At 38.4% G+C, this 14,628-nt stretch overlaps 1 protein-coding gene across 1 annotated transcript; it reads left to right on the top strand.

Moving 5' to 3' along the window:
- The first annotated feature begins 121 nt into the window (after positions 1-121).
- LOC111153854 (sperm autoantigenic protein 17) lies at positions 122-12,897 on the top strand. The gene is made up of 5 exons (XM_022513122.1): positions 122-229; positions 1,352-1,532; positions 7,065-7,135; positions 9,448-9,534; positions 12,733-12,897. Exons 2-5 carry the CDS (start codon positions 1,379-1,381, stop codon positions 12,865-12,867), a joined length of 447 nt encoding a protein of 148 aa, XP_022368830.1. The 5' UTR covers positions 122-229; positions 1,352-1,378; the 3' UTR covers positions 12,868-12,897.
- The last annotated feature ends 1,731 nt before the right edge of the window (positions 12,898-14,628 follow it).

Raw genomic sequence — 14,628 nt, 5'->3', positions numbered from 1 at the left:
GGGGGGGGGGGGGCGGGGAGCGGGGGGGGGGCCTGCGCGGGGCGGGGAGGCCTGACTCCACCCCTCCCGGGCTGTTCTGTCGCGAAGCCGGCCGCTGGCCGCCGGCTGCGGCCATGCCTCACCCCTTCCCGGCCGCCGTAGTTGAATTAAAAAAAGAAAAAAAAACGGTTACCCAGCAACGAGAAATAACAACCGGAACCATCGGCACCAGCTCTGAGAGAACGGAGAGGTGAGGCGGTTTACCCCACTTCCTCTCCAAATCCGACACCTCGCCTTTTCCCTTCGCCTCTCTCATTCTCTCAGATCCCAGACACATTCCGGGATCGCGAAGGCAGATTGGGCGCCAAGGCAGCCCGTTCTGCGAGAGTCTGAAATCCCAGATCCTCGACGTCCCGCCGCCGACTAGACCCGTGTCCCCCCTCCAGTCGCCCTCCACTCCCCACAGTGGTTCAGGGGGTTACCTGTCCTTCTCACAACCCGACAATGATTCAGTGCCTCATCTCCTGTTCCCTCAAAAACAGAAAAACATCCTCCGCACTTTGGGCCTCATCAAACCTTCTAGTCCCTCACCTAGACCCCTACTACGGCTTGCGGACTTGCCAAAAAATGGGCACCTTCACGAAAAGGCCGGGTCCCTGAGTGTCGTTTGCATACTCAGCAGCCCAACCCGCTGCTTGGCAGCTGTCCTTAATCCAGTCCTTGTATTCCAAGACAGGAAGATAAGACCTGGTCAAGACAAAACCAGAAAACACAAGAATCCCAAAATCATGGACCTTCCGACTGCAAAATCGTGATCTTGCCTCCGCCCCACTCTGACCCTGCTGCCCCTTTCAGAGTATGTAGGTGCTTTGGGGCATTTTAGGTCATGCTTCAGAAGTGGAAACAAAGGGCAAGACCTTAAGTGTTAAACTTCTTCATTCAACGAATTAGAATAATTTCTAGAACCAAGGTTAGTTCTTAATTCAATTTTTTAAAAATTTTAGACCCCAAACAGCGATTTATGATGAATTTTTAACAATGCTTCTCTCTAAGTTCCTGTGGGATAGCAGAAATTACCCTCACCTTTTAAAGACAAGAGGGACAGAGAGAAAAAGTACTTAACGTTGTGAAAAATCTGTAATTTTTGTAATTTAAAAAGATGACTTGGCCTAGTAAATGAGTCTGTTTTTGTAATATTCTAATTAATGATGGAGAGTTCAAAACTTGAAGAAGTGATGGATTGGAGTTGTGTTGGGGGGAAAGAACTGAAGTCCAGAAAATTGGGAGCTCAGGAATAATTTGTTGTCATAATTGTGATTATATAAGTAAAATCAGACAAATTTAAAGACAGTACTCTCTAATGAATCTCTAGGTACAATAGGCAGTTCCTTCCAAGGAGATGTCGATTCCATTCTCCAACACCCACTACCGAATTCCACAAGGATTTGGAAATCTTCTTGAAGGGCTGACACGCGAGATTCTGAGGGAGCAACCAGAAAATATACCAGCTTTTGCAGCAGCATACTTTGAAAATCTTCTAGAGAAACGAGAGAGTAAGATTTTTTTAAATAGGCTTTTTTTTTTTTTTTAAGTAAGAGACTGAGTATTTGGTTATGGTGAAACTGGCTTAAGTCCTCATTCCATAGAAAGTTTTTAGAAGGCAGGTAGCTTCAAATAACCGTTCTTGCTATTGAAAACATGTGCCTTTATGACAAGATCTCATAAATCAAGTTATTTCACATTATTGAAAATTACCAGTTGGTTACACAGACCTTCTTCATTGTATTCTTCATGGACACACTGGGTGGAAGGAAACCTCAAGAGGTCATCCAGTCCAGCTCTCGATTTTCCAACAGGCTGTTTCAGTGCATGCCAGGCAGTTGACTGTCTCATCCTCCTAGGAGGAAAGTTTGTGGTTTTCTTTACATGGTGACTCTTCTTACTTGAAAGTATTATAAGTATTGTTAAAAATAATAATAATAATTCCGTGCTCCTTAAATAGATTGGTGTTTGCTGGGGTATATGAAACTAGCCTGCAAAAAGTCACAGAGAAACACTACTTTTAAAGTGAAATTCCAGAGGTGCTTGGGTGGCTCAGTCAGTTAAGCATCTGACTCTTGATTTTGGCTCAAGTCTTGATCTTGGGGTCATGAACTCACACCCCACATTGGGTTCTACACTGGATGTGGAGCCTACTTAAAAAATAAAAAATGAAATTCCAGCTTGGGAAGGTGATTTATATCCTTTCTCTATTCTCCCAAGGTCCTGTCCTGCCCAGATTCATACTCACAGTGACTCTTTGGCTGAGAGCCAAAGCAGTTTCTTCATTTCCAGAAATAAAATGTCCAAATTCCCATTCTTGAAGGTTCATAACTATCAAGACCTGATCCAGTAGTCAAAATGAGAATTATTACAGCTATACATTTCTATTAAAAAACCCCTTTTTGACTAGAACAACCACTTTGTATAAGCTGTTTCCATCATTACTTTTGACTGCAGTATTCCAACAGAGTGGTAAAGGTAACAAGAAAACTACAAGTAAGTAAGCATTTGATTTGAAATCATTTTCCAGAAGAAGGAAACCTTCCACGAGTTTTTTTTTAACTTTTTTTTAAAAAGATTTTATTTTTTTATTTGATAGAGAGATCACAAGTAGGCAGAGAGGCAGGGAGAGAGAGAGGAGGAAGCAGGCTCCCTGCTGAGCAGAGAGCCTGATGCGGCGCTCAATCCCAGGACCCTGAGACCATGACCTGAGCTGAAGGCAGAGGCTTAACCCACTGAGCCACCCAGGCGCCCCCTCCCACAAGTTTTTAATTCAAGCAACTCCCATACACACTGCACAGCTCCGCCATCTTCTTTGCTGAACCCTGGCAGAGCCTAGAATCTCTGCCAAATTCCTGAATGTTGCTGGTCTTTTCACATTGTGAATATCTGTTGCACAATTTAAAACTTATGTGCCTCTAAAAAGCTATTAAGAGAAATCTTTTAGGGTAAGAGGTGAATTCTAATGAGCATTAATTTAATTTTGTTATTATAACATTAATTTTACAAATTCATGATTAAGAAGACTTTAGTCATTTCTTTAATTTTAGATCTCAGAAATGCCCCATTACAAAAACATTTGAGTCATTGTTACTGATCATGATAATTAAAGAAATTTGTGATTCAGATTAATGGTCTCAGCTTACTAGTCTCTAACTAATAAGAATTAGACAAAACTATTTGAAAAAATTTAAAGCATACCCATTTCCATTTACGCAAACTAAAGGCGAATTATCCAAATGATACATCTATCAGAACGTAGTCTCTCCAAAAGGGAAGAAAAAGTCCTCTAGCCCAGTCTCTCACATGATGCAAGATTTCCCTTGCCAGCATTCTTCATAGGTAATTATTAGTCTTAACTTTGATTTTTTTCTGATAGAAAACGTATCAGCATTTGATATAAGTGGTATCTGAGATCACTAGGGAGAAGGTAGACTTTTTATAAGGTAGACTATGTTGAGATAAAGATGGAAAAAGATAAAATTAGATCTGTTCCTTGCAACATACACCAGGGTAAATTCCAAATTGACCGAAGATTTAAATTATTTTTTAATGAAACCATACAAATACTAGAAGGAAACATGGATGAATTTCTCTGTAATATAAGAGAGGAAAAAAAATTGCTAGCTAAATTGCTATCAATAATTACTTAAAAATTCAAAAGCAATTAGGGAAAAAGACTAATAGGATTGACTACATAAAAGTAAACTTTTCCATGACAAAATCACCATGAGAAAAATGAAACTACAAATGACAAACTGAGGAAACCTTGTAATTTATATCACAACAGGTTAATAAACTTGATAATTAAAGGTTTGTAAAAATACTGAAGAAAAAACTAGGGGCACCTGGGTGGCTCAGTGGGTTAAAGGCTTTGCCTTCAGCTCAGGTCATGATATCAGGGTCCTGGGATCAAACCTCTCATCGGGCTCTCTGCTCAGCGGGGAGCCTGCTTCCCTCTCTCTCTGCCTGCCTCTCTGCCTACTTGTGACCTCTCTCTGTCAAATAAATAAATAAAATATTTTTAAAAATACTGAAGAAAAAACTAATAAACCTTATATAAAACAATGGTCTAGAGATATGAGCAAACACACAAAATGCAAATGGCCCTTAACATATGAGAACATACTAAAACTAACCCATAGCAACAGAAGCCAAAAATCAAAACTACAGTGGGGACCACTCCCATCAGACTGGCAAAAAGCCAAAGTTTGCCAATTTATTCCAGGCAAGGCTGGAGGAGAAATAGGCAGTCCTATACATTGCTGGAGGAGATACAAAATGATATAACACCAAGGGAGAGAATTTGACATAGAAATTCAAATTCTCCCCATTTCATGGCATCATTCTTTGAGGGAACAAGCCAAATATCCATCATATGGGATTTGTTGTATAAACTAGAGGACATCCATTATATACAACTGTAAAACAAACAAAACCAGAGTGAGGACGATCTCTATATGTTGCCATGGAGTGATCTTCAGGATACATTAGGTGAAAAAAGTAACATAGGAAAAAGTATGTTTAGGGGCGCCTGCGTAGCTCCGTCAGTTAAGCGTCTGCCTTCAGCTCAGGTCATGATCCCAGGGTCCTGGGATTGAGCCACTATCAGGCTCCCTGCTCAACGGGAGCCCCACATTATGCTCCTTGCTCTGCGGGAAGCCCGCTTCTCCCTCTCCTACCCCCGCTGCTTGTGTTCCCTCCCTCACTAGGTCTCTCTCTGTCAAATAAATCTTGAGGAAAAAAAAAAAAAAAACTAGAATTCTCTGAATATATATTGAACTGAAAATCATAAATGTTTAACATACTTTAAAGTGGAAATAAATTTTTAAAATTGTTGACTCTCTAAAGTTCATTAGGAAAATGAAACAAACAAACCTAGCTAGTATTGACTGGGTAGATATAACCACACAGAAAAGAATTAATTCTTTTTTTTTTCAAGTGACTTTATAACACAGTAATTTGACTATACATCCCTCAGCGGAGATAGCCTAAAAACAAAATGAAGTTAGAAGTCTTGAATTGTTTTCAGTAATCATTGTTAATAATATCATAGTTTAATTAAAATTATAGTATAATTATAGTTCTTATACACTGTGGGACATAGCAAATAAGTCACTATCCTACTGTTATTAGGACTAAGATTTTTACCATAAGAAAAATGACAAACATATAAAAATGAAGGAAGTTAATAATCCTAAATTTGAACAGAAAAATATCAGTGTGACTTCAATGACATGTTTTCTCTGTAAAAATGAAAAAATGTTTTCTAACTGTATGCATTTTTTAAAAGGCCACAAAACAATCATTAACCCAGTACTGGTGAGCACTTAGCTTCTAGACTGTGGCCTCTAGCTACCATTTCCCAGGAACCAAGGTTTCTTAGAGAACTACCTAATTCTGTGAATTGGGGAGGAAATATGCAGGTTGAGCCTGAACATCTAGTCCCAGAAAAGAAGGAAACTGTCAAAGATTGCTAGAGTTGTTTCCAAAGCACTCCGGAGCATCTGAACACCTGAATGAGCTCCTACCAGCCAAGTCTGGACAATTAGAGCATCAAGAAGAAGAATAAATGCAAGGGATTGAAGTTGATCCAATTTCTTAAATATTCATTTGTTCATAATGATCAAAACAAACAAACAAAGAAAACCTCCTTAAGAGGATCCTAAGGAACCAAATGATTATTCTGTAAACTGGTTGATAAGGGGAAAGAATCAAAACTTTAAAATGCCTTTTCTGGATGAACTGTATGTCAGGATAACCAAATAGTTGCTATGGGTAAGTTTTTCTTTACTGATTACTCCAGAAATAAAGAAGTCATGATCAAATAACAACATTGCCATTTTGCAACCCCTAAAGAAATGATCTAAGCAATCATCATCAATGGGCCTTTAAAGATTATAAAAAGAGATACAACCAGATATTATATCCTGACAATTACACTATGCTATCTATAAAGTACGCTTGCCAAATAAATAAATAAATAAATACCTAAATAAATAAATCCTGAACCAGCTACAGGAAATTCAAAAGCAAAGGAACTTGTTAAAAGTCATCATGGGAGTGGAATCAGAAATATCTAAACTGTGGAAAACTCCAAAGGAAAAATGATTCAATTTCCTCAACAAAAACATTGCAGGGAAAAAATGTGGGCTGAGAGATAGGTGACAATCTCTTTCAATTAAGAGATGGGAAAGGCATAACAAAATACTGTGTGTGCCTACTGTTTGGGTTTTGATTTGAACAAATCAACAGTAAAAAAAAAAAAAGCCAAAAATATATTAGACAATAGGGAAAATTTGGATAGCTGATATTAAGGCATTATTGTTAGTATTTTTAGATGTGATAATAGTATTGTGGCTTTAAAATAAATATTTGTAGATAAAACAATAGGGTGCCTGGAACAGGCTTGAAAATAATCAGACGAAAGAGAGGGAAATTGAGTGAAATTACAGATAAAATAAGATAAATGATGAGTTTATAATTGTTGAATGTGAATAATGTGCACATGAGATTCTGCTATATTATTCTTTCTACTTTCTAAGTTTAAAATTGTTTATAACGAAAAGTTAAAGGAAAATTCTGCTTGAATATAAATACAGCCTATGTCTACTAACTATATAATATGCTTCATTTTTTAAAAACCTCTCCGATTCTTCACTTTTCCAAACTTCCTTGCTATTTAGCATTTATTTTTATACATTTTCTTGTGTTTACTGATACATGTTTATGAGTTTCTGTATTTGTATTTAAGTATTGGCATTTGTTCTCTCCCATATTATAAATTCTATAAAGCAGAAATTATATTTTTTTACTGCCTTTCTAAATATCCCCAAGGGCTCATCTAATGTTTATTAATTCATCATCATATATTCTGTGATCACTGGTTATGTTTACAATGTTAGGTTATATACATAATAATATTTTCAACTGGCAGTAAAGAACCTGTGGTTTGAAAAAGAAAACTTGTTTTGTGTTACTATTCTGGATTTACTTTAATGAACTCAAAATAAGTCTGAAATTATAATATTTTTGTTATTTAGAAACCAACTTTGACCCAGCAGAATGGGGGACTAAGGTAGATGACCGCTTCTATAACAACCATGCTTTCAAGGTATGGACCCAGGAAACTCATGGATTTGGTTATCTTCTTCTCCCTGCCACCAAAACAGAGAATATTGCAGTCTTCCCAGAATCATGAACATCATGAAAGGCAAACAAATATCTTATTAAACCTTTTTAATTGTGCTGTTCTTTCTGATGAGAAATTTTTTTCTAAATTATTTGAATCATGGACAGATACTTAGCTGAAATGGAAAGGTGATCAACAGGAAGAATGAACTTGAAAGTTACAGAATAATTACTCATTTATTCTTCAAATTGTATTGGGTATCACAATGCTTAGCAATAGCAGATCTTCAATAAACTTTTGTTGAATTCATGAATGGCATTTCATAAAACACCATCCATCCAGTTGTTTCATCATCATTGACATCTTACAAAAGACTGATTAGAATTTAAATTCATAATGGGAGAGTTTTTTCTATAAAGCTAATCTGTTCAGAGACTGAACATACCTTCTCTTTAGCAGCATTCTCAGAATCAGCCTTTTTCAGCCAAGGTTCCTCAAAATAATTAAGCCCTAGGGTGCCTGGGTGGTTCAGGTCATGATCCCAGGGTCCTTTGATGGAGCCCCGCATAGGGCTCCCTGCCCCACATCGGGCTCCCTGCCCTGCATCAGGCTCCCTGCTCAGCGGGAAGCCTGCTTCTCCCTCTCCCACTCCCCCCTGTTTGTGTTCCCTCTCTTGCTGTGTCTCTCTGTCAAATAAATGAATAAAATCTTTTAAAAATAAAATAAAATAATATTATTTTGCCTAAGCCAAAGGCACTGATTGCATGTAAGAAATTGGTGTCCCTCCTTTTTTCCTTGAATGGCTTTAATTATATACCGTCCTTGAGAGAATTATGAGACAAGTCACTCAAAACTTTCTGTGTTCTGTGGTCCAGAAGAGGAACACTGGTTGAGAAAAGCTGTGTGCATCCCTGCATCACTGACATCAACTAACTGGGAACTTGATGGAAATTTTGTCTCAGGCCCTACTCCAGATCTGCAAGTTGGAAGCTGAACTTTAACAAGCTCCCCCAAAGTAATTTGTAGGTACATTCAAGTCTGAGAAGCACTCTTCTAGACAACTGAGATATTACGTTAGCCACAAAGCACCATCAGATATTAGAATTAAAGGGAATTAGCCAAGTTCAAGTTTTGATGGTGTTCCCCAGTAGATTTGGGGAATTTCCTGGGGAAATACCTGTCACTTAAATTCCGTGAGTTCAAAAGTAAAGTTCCATCCATTTGTGCCTGCCAGATATGGGGGTGTTGAGTTTGTTTCCATCTAGTCATTTAACAAGATTCTCTGTGTTCATGTTTTATTTCAATCAAAGGAATAATGTCAGAAAGTTTTAAATCTTTGTGTCACATAGCAATTTCAAGGTGTTTTTTTCATCTCTTTTGAATTCTAAAGACTTTACTAATTAGCTTATATGTCTTCAAATTTCTGTTTTATAGATTAAAGAAACTCTTCCCATAGGCTGTGAATTAGCAACGCCTCTATATTTTGGTGGAAAATTTCAACAACCATGTCAAAATAGGCAGAGCTGATTTCCCTTTTTTTACTTAAATGGTTCCCCAAGCAGAACTTAACTCTTTGACATGGTTTTGAATCTACAGACTCCATTAAAAAGTCAACTTGACTTTCCCCAAATTCCCCAAATCTACTGGGGAACACCATCAAAACTTGACTCACACTATGGGACATAGTAGCATATATTTTGCTCTTATTTTTAAAAACTAACAGCACTTCTTTTTTATACTTTGTTCAAGATTCATTACAGCATCTTAACACCTTTTAGTATAAGACAATAACTTGTTTTTCATATGAAATAGTGTTACACACATTCCAAAAGCAAAAAAATCTGCATTTTCACCGATTCACCAATCCACCAATTGGTCACATTTGTTTATGCATATTCCTTTGAAAATTTTCATGTATTTCTCTTTTTTTCCAACCTACTTTCCTTTTTTAAAAAATCAGTATGGGGGCGCCTGGGTGGCTCAGTGGGTTAAGCCGCTGCCTTCGGCTCGGGTCATGATCTCAGGGTCCTGGGATCGAGTCCCGCATCGGGCTCTCTGCTTGGCAGGGAGCCTGCTTCCCTCCCTCTCTCTGCCTGCCTCTCTGTCTACTTGTGATCTCTCTCTGTCAAATAAATAAATAAAATCTTTAAAAAAAATAAAAAATAAAAAATCAGTATGTATTTAATTCCTACTACTTCTCAATAACATACAGCAGTATTTAATGACTTTAAGAGGTTTGACCCAAGACTTTACTATTTTGGATTGACTCTTTGGCCCTGTCACCCCTCTTCCAGGAGCATGAATCACCTGAGAGTTGTGAGTCTGAAAAAGAAAAGTCTAGCACATCTGTGAAAGAGGATGAGACACCAGTCAAAGCCTTAGTAAGTTATGTTTTCCATATACTATTAGATTCCTACAAAGAATCATATCACTCAATTTAAAATTATACTCCAAATAGGAATCCAGTCTGTTACCCATATTGCTAAAATTATGATTTTGCTTTCTAGATAACTGGCATCAGTGATAAACTAACTGGTAGATCATTTTTAGCTATGCCTATCGTAAAGGAAAACTCCTTCTTCCCCTTAAAATTAAATCTTTTTTTTTTCCAAGAATGTCAATGAATGGGGAAATCTCCCCAAAGGGAAAAACAGACAGAACTCACTGCCTCACTCTTAATCCTTTAGATTCACTTTCCACATTGAAAATTTTTCACTAATTGATGCTCTCACCACCACACAGTGACAAAGGTTCAGAGATAACAAAAGGAAACCCAGAGAATCACATACCACCAAACAGAATGGCTTTACACAATGTGTCTTATTCACCTTCCATGCACTGTTGTCTACAAAATGACTTCCTGATAAGCAGCCTGCCTCTAAGCAATAAAGACTTAAGTAGGGCCCACCTTCAAAGACACCTATGCCCAGGAGTGTGCTACATCCAGCTCTCAAGAGACAACTGTGCACATCTCTATACAACCCATGATCAGCAATGTCTGCTTGGTAGCTTGAAATCAGCCATGGTAGGAGTATGAAGATCATGGCCAATACTGCAAATCAGACATTTTTTCTGGAGACTCTATATCTAAGCATTTACCAGCATATCACTATCTATACTCTTCATAGTCCAGACTCAAGACGACCAAACCTAGTGAGAAAGAACTCACTCTCTACAGTGCTGAAGGCCAAACTTCTGAGTTCCTTTTCATGTTCTAATGTCCCCATTAGTCACCCATTAACTGACACCCAAAGTAGGCATCCTCTTCAAGGAATACCTTACCTCCTCCCCAGCTGGAGGCTTAACTTTTACCTATAACCTTTATAAATTATTCCAGAATTATATCAACACAACCCAATCGGCCTAACATTGCCATAAGATGCAATGGGAGGTCAGGGAAGAAAGGGAGTCATTTCCTTATATCTTTAGTAGTTGCCCTTAATCAGCATTTCATGACTTTGAATTGAGATCCTATTGATTTCCAGCTTCATTATAATTCATTTGCTCGTACTGGGGCATCATCTCAAAGGATTTAATACCATTCTGTTTGCATTCAGAAGTTTGAGATCTACATTTGCCTCATTGTTTTTTTAATGGGGTGAGGGGTGTAAACAACCTGAAGGTCCATCAACAGGAGACTGAGTAAATAAATCAAGTTGCTTAGTACATGTAATACATGGTGTCATTAAAAAAGAAGAAGAATGGGCAGTTACCTACTGAATAATAATAAAGAGAAGAGAACCAAGATATATAGTTATGAGGAAAAAGTAATTGGGAACACTGTAATTAGTATGATCTCATTTTTAAAATAAAAAGCCATGTATATACCCATATGAATACTTTTTATATAGAGAAATTTTGGAAAGTTGTATATACTCAACCCATAGTAATGGTTACATCTTAGGAGTAGATTTGGAAAGGGGGAGAAAACTTCCACTATGAGTGACATTTAAGTATTTATTTATTTCTTAAGATTTTGTTTATTTATTTGACACAGAGAGAGAGAGTACAAGCAGGGGGAGTGGCAAGGAGAGGGAGAAACAGTCTCCTGCGGAGCAGAGAGCCAGACATGGGGCTCAATCCCAGGACTCTGGGATCATGACCTGAGCAGAAGGCAGACGCTTAACCTACTGAGCTACCCAGGCTCCCTGATGTTTAAATTTTTAAGTGTATATGTATCACTGTTATAATTTAAAACTATATATTAAAAACTATGTATCAGGGGCGCCTGGGTGGCTCAGTGGGTTAAAGCCTCTGCCTTCGGCTCAGGTCATGATCCCAGGGTCCTGGGATCGAGCCCTGCATTGGGCTCTCTACTCAGCATAGAGCCTGCTTCTCCTTCTATCTCTGCCTGCTGCTCTACCTACTTGTGATCTCTGTCTGCCAAATAAATAAAATCTTAAAAAAAACAACAACAACTACTAAATATCGGACACCTAGGTGGCTCAGTCGGTTAAGCATCTGCCTTTGGCTTGGGTCATGATCCTGGGGCCCTGGGATTGATTCCCACATGGGGCTCCTTGCTCCATGGGAAGCCTGCTTCTCCCTCTGCCTCTGCCTGCTGCCCCCAAACCCCTGCTTGTGTACTCTCTCTCTCTGACAAATAAATAAATAAATAAATAAATAATTTTTAAAAAACTATATATCTTTTGAATTAGACACTTAAGATCTGTGTGTCTCACTTATTATAATGTAGGTAAATAATACCTAAATTTTATTTTTTTTGAAAGGTTTTGTTTATTTATTTGTTTATTTGAGAGGAGAGAGCAGGGAGACAGAGAAAGACAGAGACAGGCAGACTCCTTGATGAGCATGACGCCCAATACAGGGCTTGATCCCAGGACCTTGAAATCAGGACCTGAACCAAAATCAAGAGCCATGTGCTCAAGGGACTGAGCAACCCAGGCACCCCATACCTAAATTTTAAAAAAACAAAACAAAAACAAAAACTATATGAAGATGTTCAGCCAACCACCTTAAAACTGACATTATTGGACTAAAAGGATTTCTTTGGCAGTCCACTTTACATGTATGATTCTGATTAGCTAATCATTGAAAAATTAAGAAATTAATTTCATGTAATCATTATTTTGAAACAGCACATTTACTATTCTTGACGTTTTTACCCTGCTTCAAGGATTCTTACTTATTTTCCCAAAAAAAATGTCATTACTTAGGAAACTGTTAAATAGGAGCTATTTTGAGGGGGGAAGTTGGCACTGATCATTTATTGCAGAGGCATATTAAAGAATGAGAAAACAAAATTCCTGCTATTTTGGCACTCACCGTTTGGAACATACACAACATGACAGTATATAAAATTCCCTTAGGAAGCAACAGATCTCGACTGTTACATCCCTATATTGATTACATTTTTGCACTTATTTTTATGGCATCAAAATATTGGATATTTAATTATGGACATTGGGGAGGGTATGTGCTATGGTGAGTGCTGTGAAGTGTATAAACCTGGCGATTCACAGACCTGGACCCCTGGGACTAATAATACATTGTATGTTAATTTAAAAAAAAATACTGGATATTTAAGAAGTCTCTTACTTTTTCTCCTTTCCATGAAGGAAACTTCTGAAGAAGAAAGAGAGAACGCTGCTCTCAAAATCCAAGCAGCCTTCCGGGGATACTTAGCCAGAGAGGAGGTGAAGAAAATGAAATCGGGTAAGGCTCAAGAAGGGAAAAGAGAAGAAAACGAGTGAGAAGACTGGTTTTACTCCCCCGCTCCCCAGAAAAAAACATGAAAAAAACATCCAGATCCATCAACCTCGCTGTGATTGTTGTTTTTTTTCTTAGTAAGGGAGATTCGATGTAGTGAAATAACATTTGTTGCTGTTGTGAAAATCTGTCATGAGCATTTGTTTAATAAACATGCCATTGAACACATGCCTCTTAAAGATTTCTCTGAGTTCATGAGTCTTATTTATACTTCTCCCAAGATTCTGTATGAAGACCCCTGGATTTAAAGTTTTAGAACTGGCATATCTGAGTTTTTAGGACTCTCAGTGCTTATGTGGTCTAACCATTATCTAACAAATAAATCCTCTATCACCTCCCTGAAAAATGGTCTTTCTGCTCCTGTTTCACTCCCAGTAATAGAGAATTTTATTGCCTTTCCCACATAGTCCATTTAATTTATGAATAACTCAAATTATTAAAAAGATAAGCTGAATCCAAAATCTGTCTCCCTGTAAGTTTCATCCATATGTTTTCATTTGTCATGCAGGCAGGCATGGAGTCATTTACTGAAAAACGTATTGAGCCCAAAACATGTGCTGGGATTTGGTAGGGAATATCTGTTCCTACACCCATGCCGCTAAAACTTTTTTATTATCTTGCTCTCCAGAACCACACAGAATAAGACAAATACATATTTGGGAAAAAAAAAAGAAACAGAAGCCATCATAACATCATAAATACTCTCCCATAAATACTAGAACTTCCCAAGTTTTCCCCAAAGCATGAATAGTAAATACCTGTGTCATAAACTCAGAGGCCTTATGTCTTTTTTTTTTTCCAGTGAATCATTCAAGCCCCTTTTAGAAAGTTTAGTCTCTCCTTTTTTAGACCTTCTCATCCTTGAATATCTTAAGACACCGTGAGGTTCATGACTTAGACCAGAAGATGCAGTTCTCTTCCCAAAACAAAACAGAGGAGGTGGAGTCTTGTTTAACCAATGCTGTTACCTTCTACAGCAATGAGCGATACATGGTAACGTCCTGGCTGGTTCAGACTCCTGTCTGCACACACTGGGTGTCCCAAGCTTTGGCTCTAGGACGACACCTCTCTAAGTTCACAGTCACACAGCCATTGTTCCCCAAAGCTCAGTAAAATGTCTGGCTCTGGCTTGAGGAGCTTCTAAAACCAGCCCCATGTTATGCGTAACAAGAGTACACCTGCCAACACTTAGATCCTTGTCTCAAGCTCAGACATTCTCTTTCTGCAAAACACTTTTATTTCAGGTGCCCCATTTCCCCCCACCACCATCCCTGAGCCCTTATCAGGCTGTACAACAGAAGTTCACCCAAGTGATCTTCTCCACTCAAATCAGATGACTTGTGAAAACAATTTCAAGGTTGTGGCATTCAATCTCCAATCTCCACTCACCTCCGGAGACCCATCCCCCCTTCCAAGGTCTGACTGCCACTAGGGAGCTGCATGCTAGCTAAACACAAGTCTCTAATGCCCATTGGACCTCTTCCTCCTAGCCGAACCCCCAGCCCTCTGCCTCCCAGGCTTAAGGAGAAAAAAATTAATCAACCTTCCTCCAGCATCCCAGCTGCTCATTCCCCTATTCCTTTCAAAGCATCAGCCTCCAATCTACTTGCTCTTCAAAGCCATCCTGCTTGCAGGATTATGAAGGGGTCCCAGAATTAATACAAAGACTTAGCTTCTCCATCCTGGAAAGAAATCCAGAAGAAAAAAAGGAGATTTGATTTTCCCCCTAGCGAGTATATAGCAAG

Source organism: Enhydra lutris, unplaced genomic scaffold, assembly GCF_002288905.1.
Source record: "Enhydra lutris kenyoni isolate GAN:26980312 unplaced genomic scaffold, ASM228890v2 scaffoldscaffold34, whole genome shotgun sequence".
NCBI lineage: Eukaryota > Metazoa > Chordata > Mammalia > Carnivora > Mustelidae > Enhydra > Enhydra lutris.
The sequence above is the reverse complement of the archived record's forward strand: the minus strand, read 5'-3'. Positions and strand labels throughout refer to the sequence as shown.

What these genes read in the sequence shown, in the direction of transcription:
- LOC111153854 (XM_022513122.1), top strand. Translation starts at nt 1,379, where the DNA reads ATGTCGATTCCATTCTCCAACACCCACTACCGAATTCCACAAGGATTT. An exon ending in ATAACAACCATGCTTTCAAG is followed by an intron (nt 7,136 to 9,447) that starts GTATGGACCCAG and finishes CCCCTCTTCCAG; the next exon opens with GAGCATGAATCACCTGAGAG. An exon ending in AGACACCAGTCAAAGCCTTA is followed by an intron (nt 9,535 to 12,732) that starts GTAAGTTATGTT and finishes CTTTCCATGAAG; the next exon opens with GAAACTTCTGAAGAAGAAAG.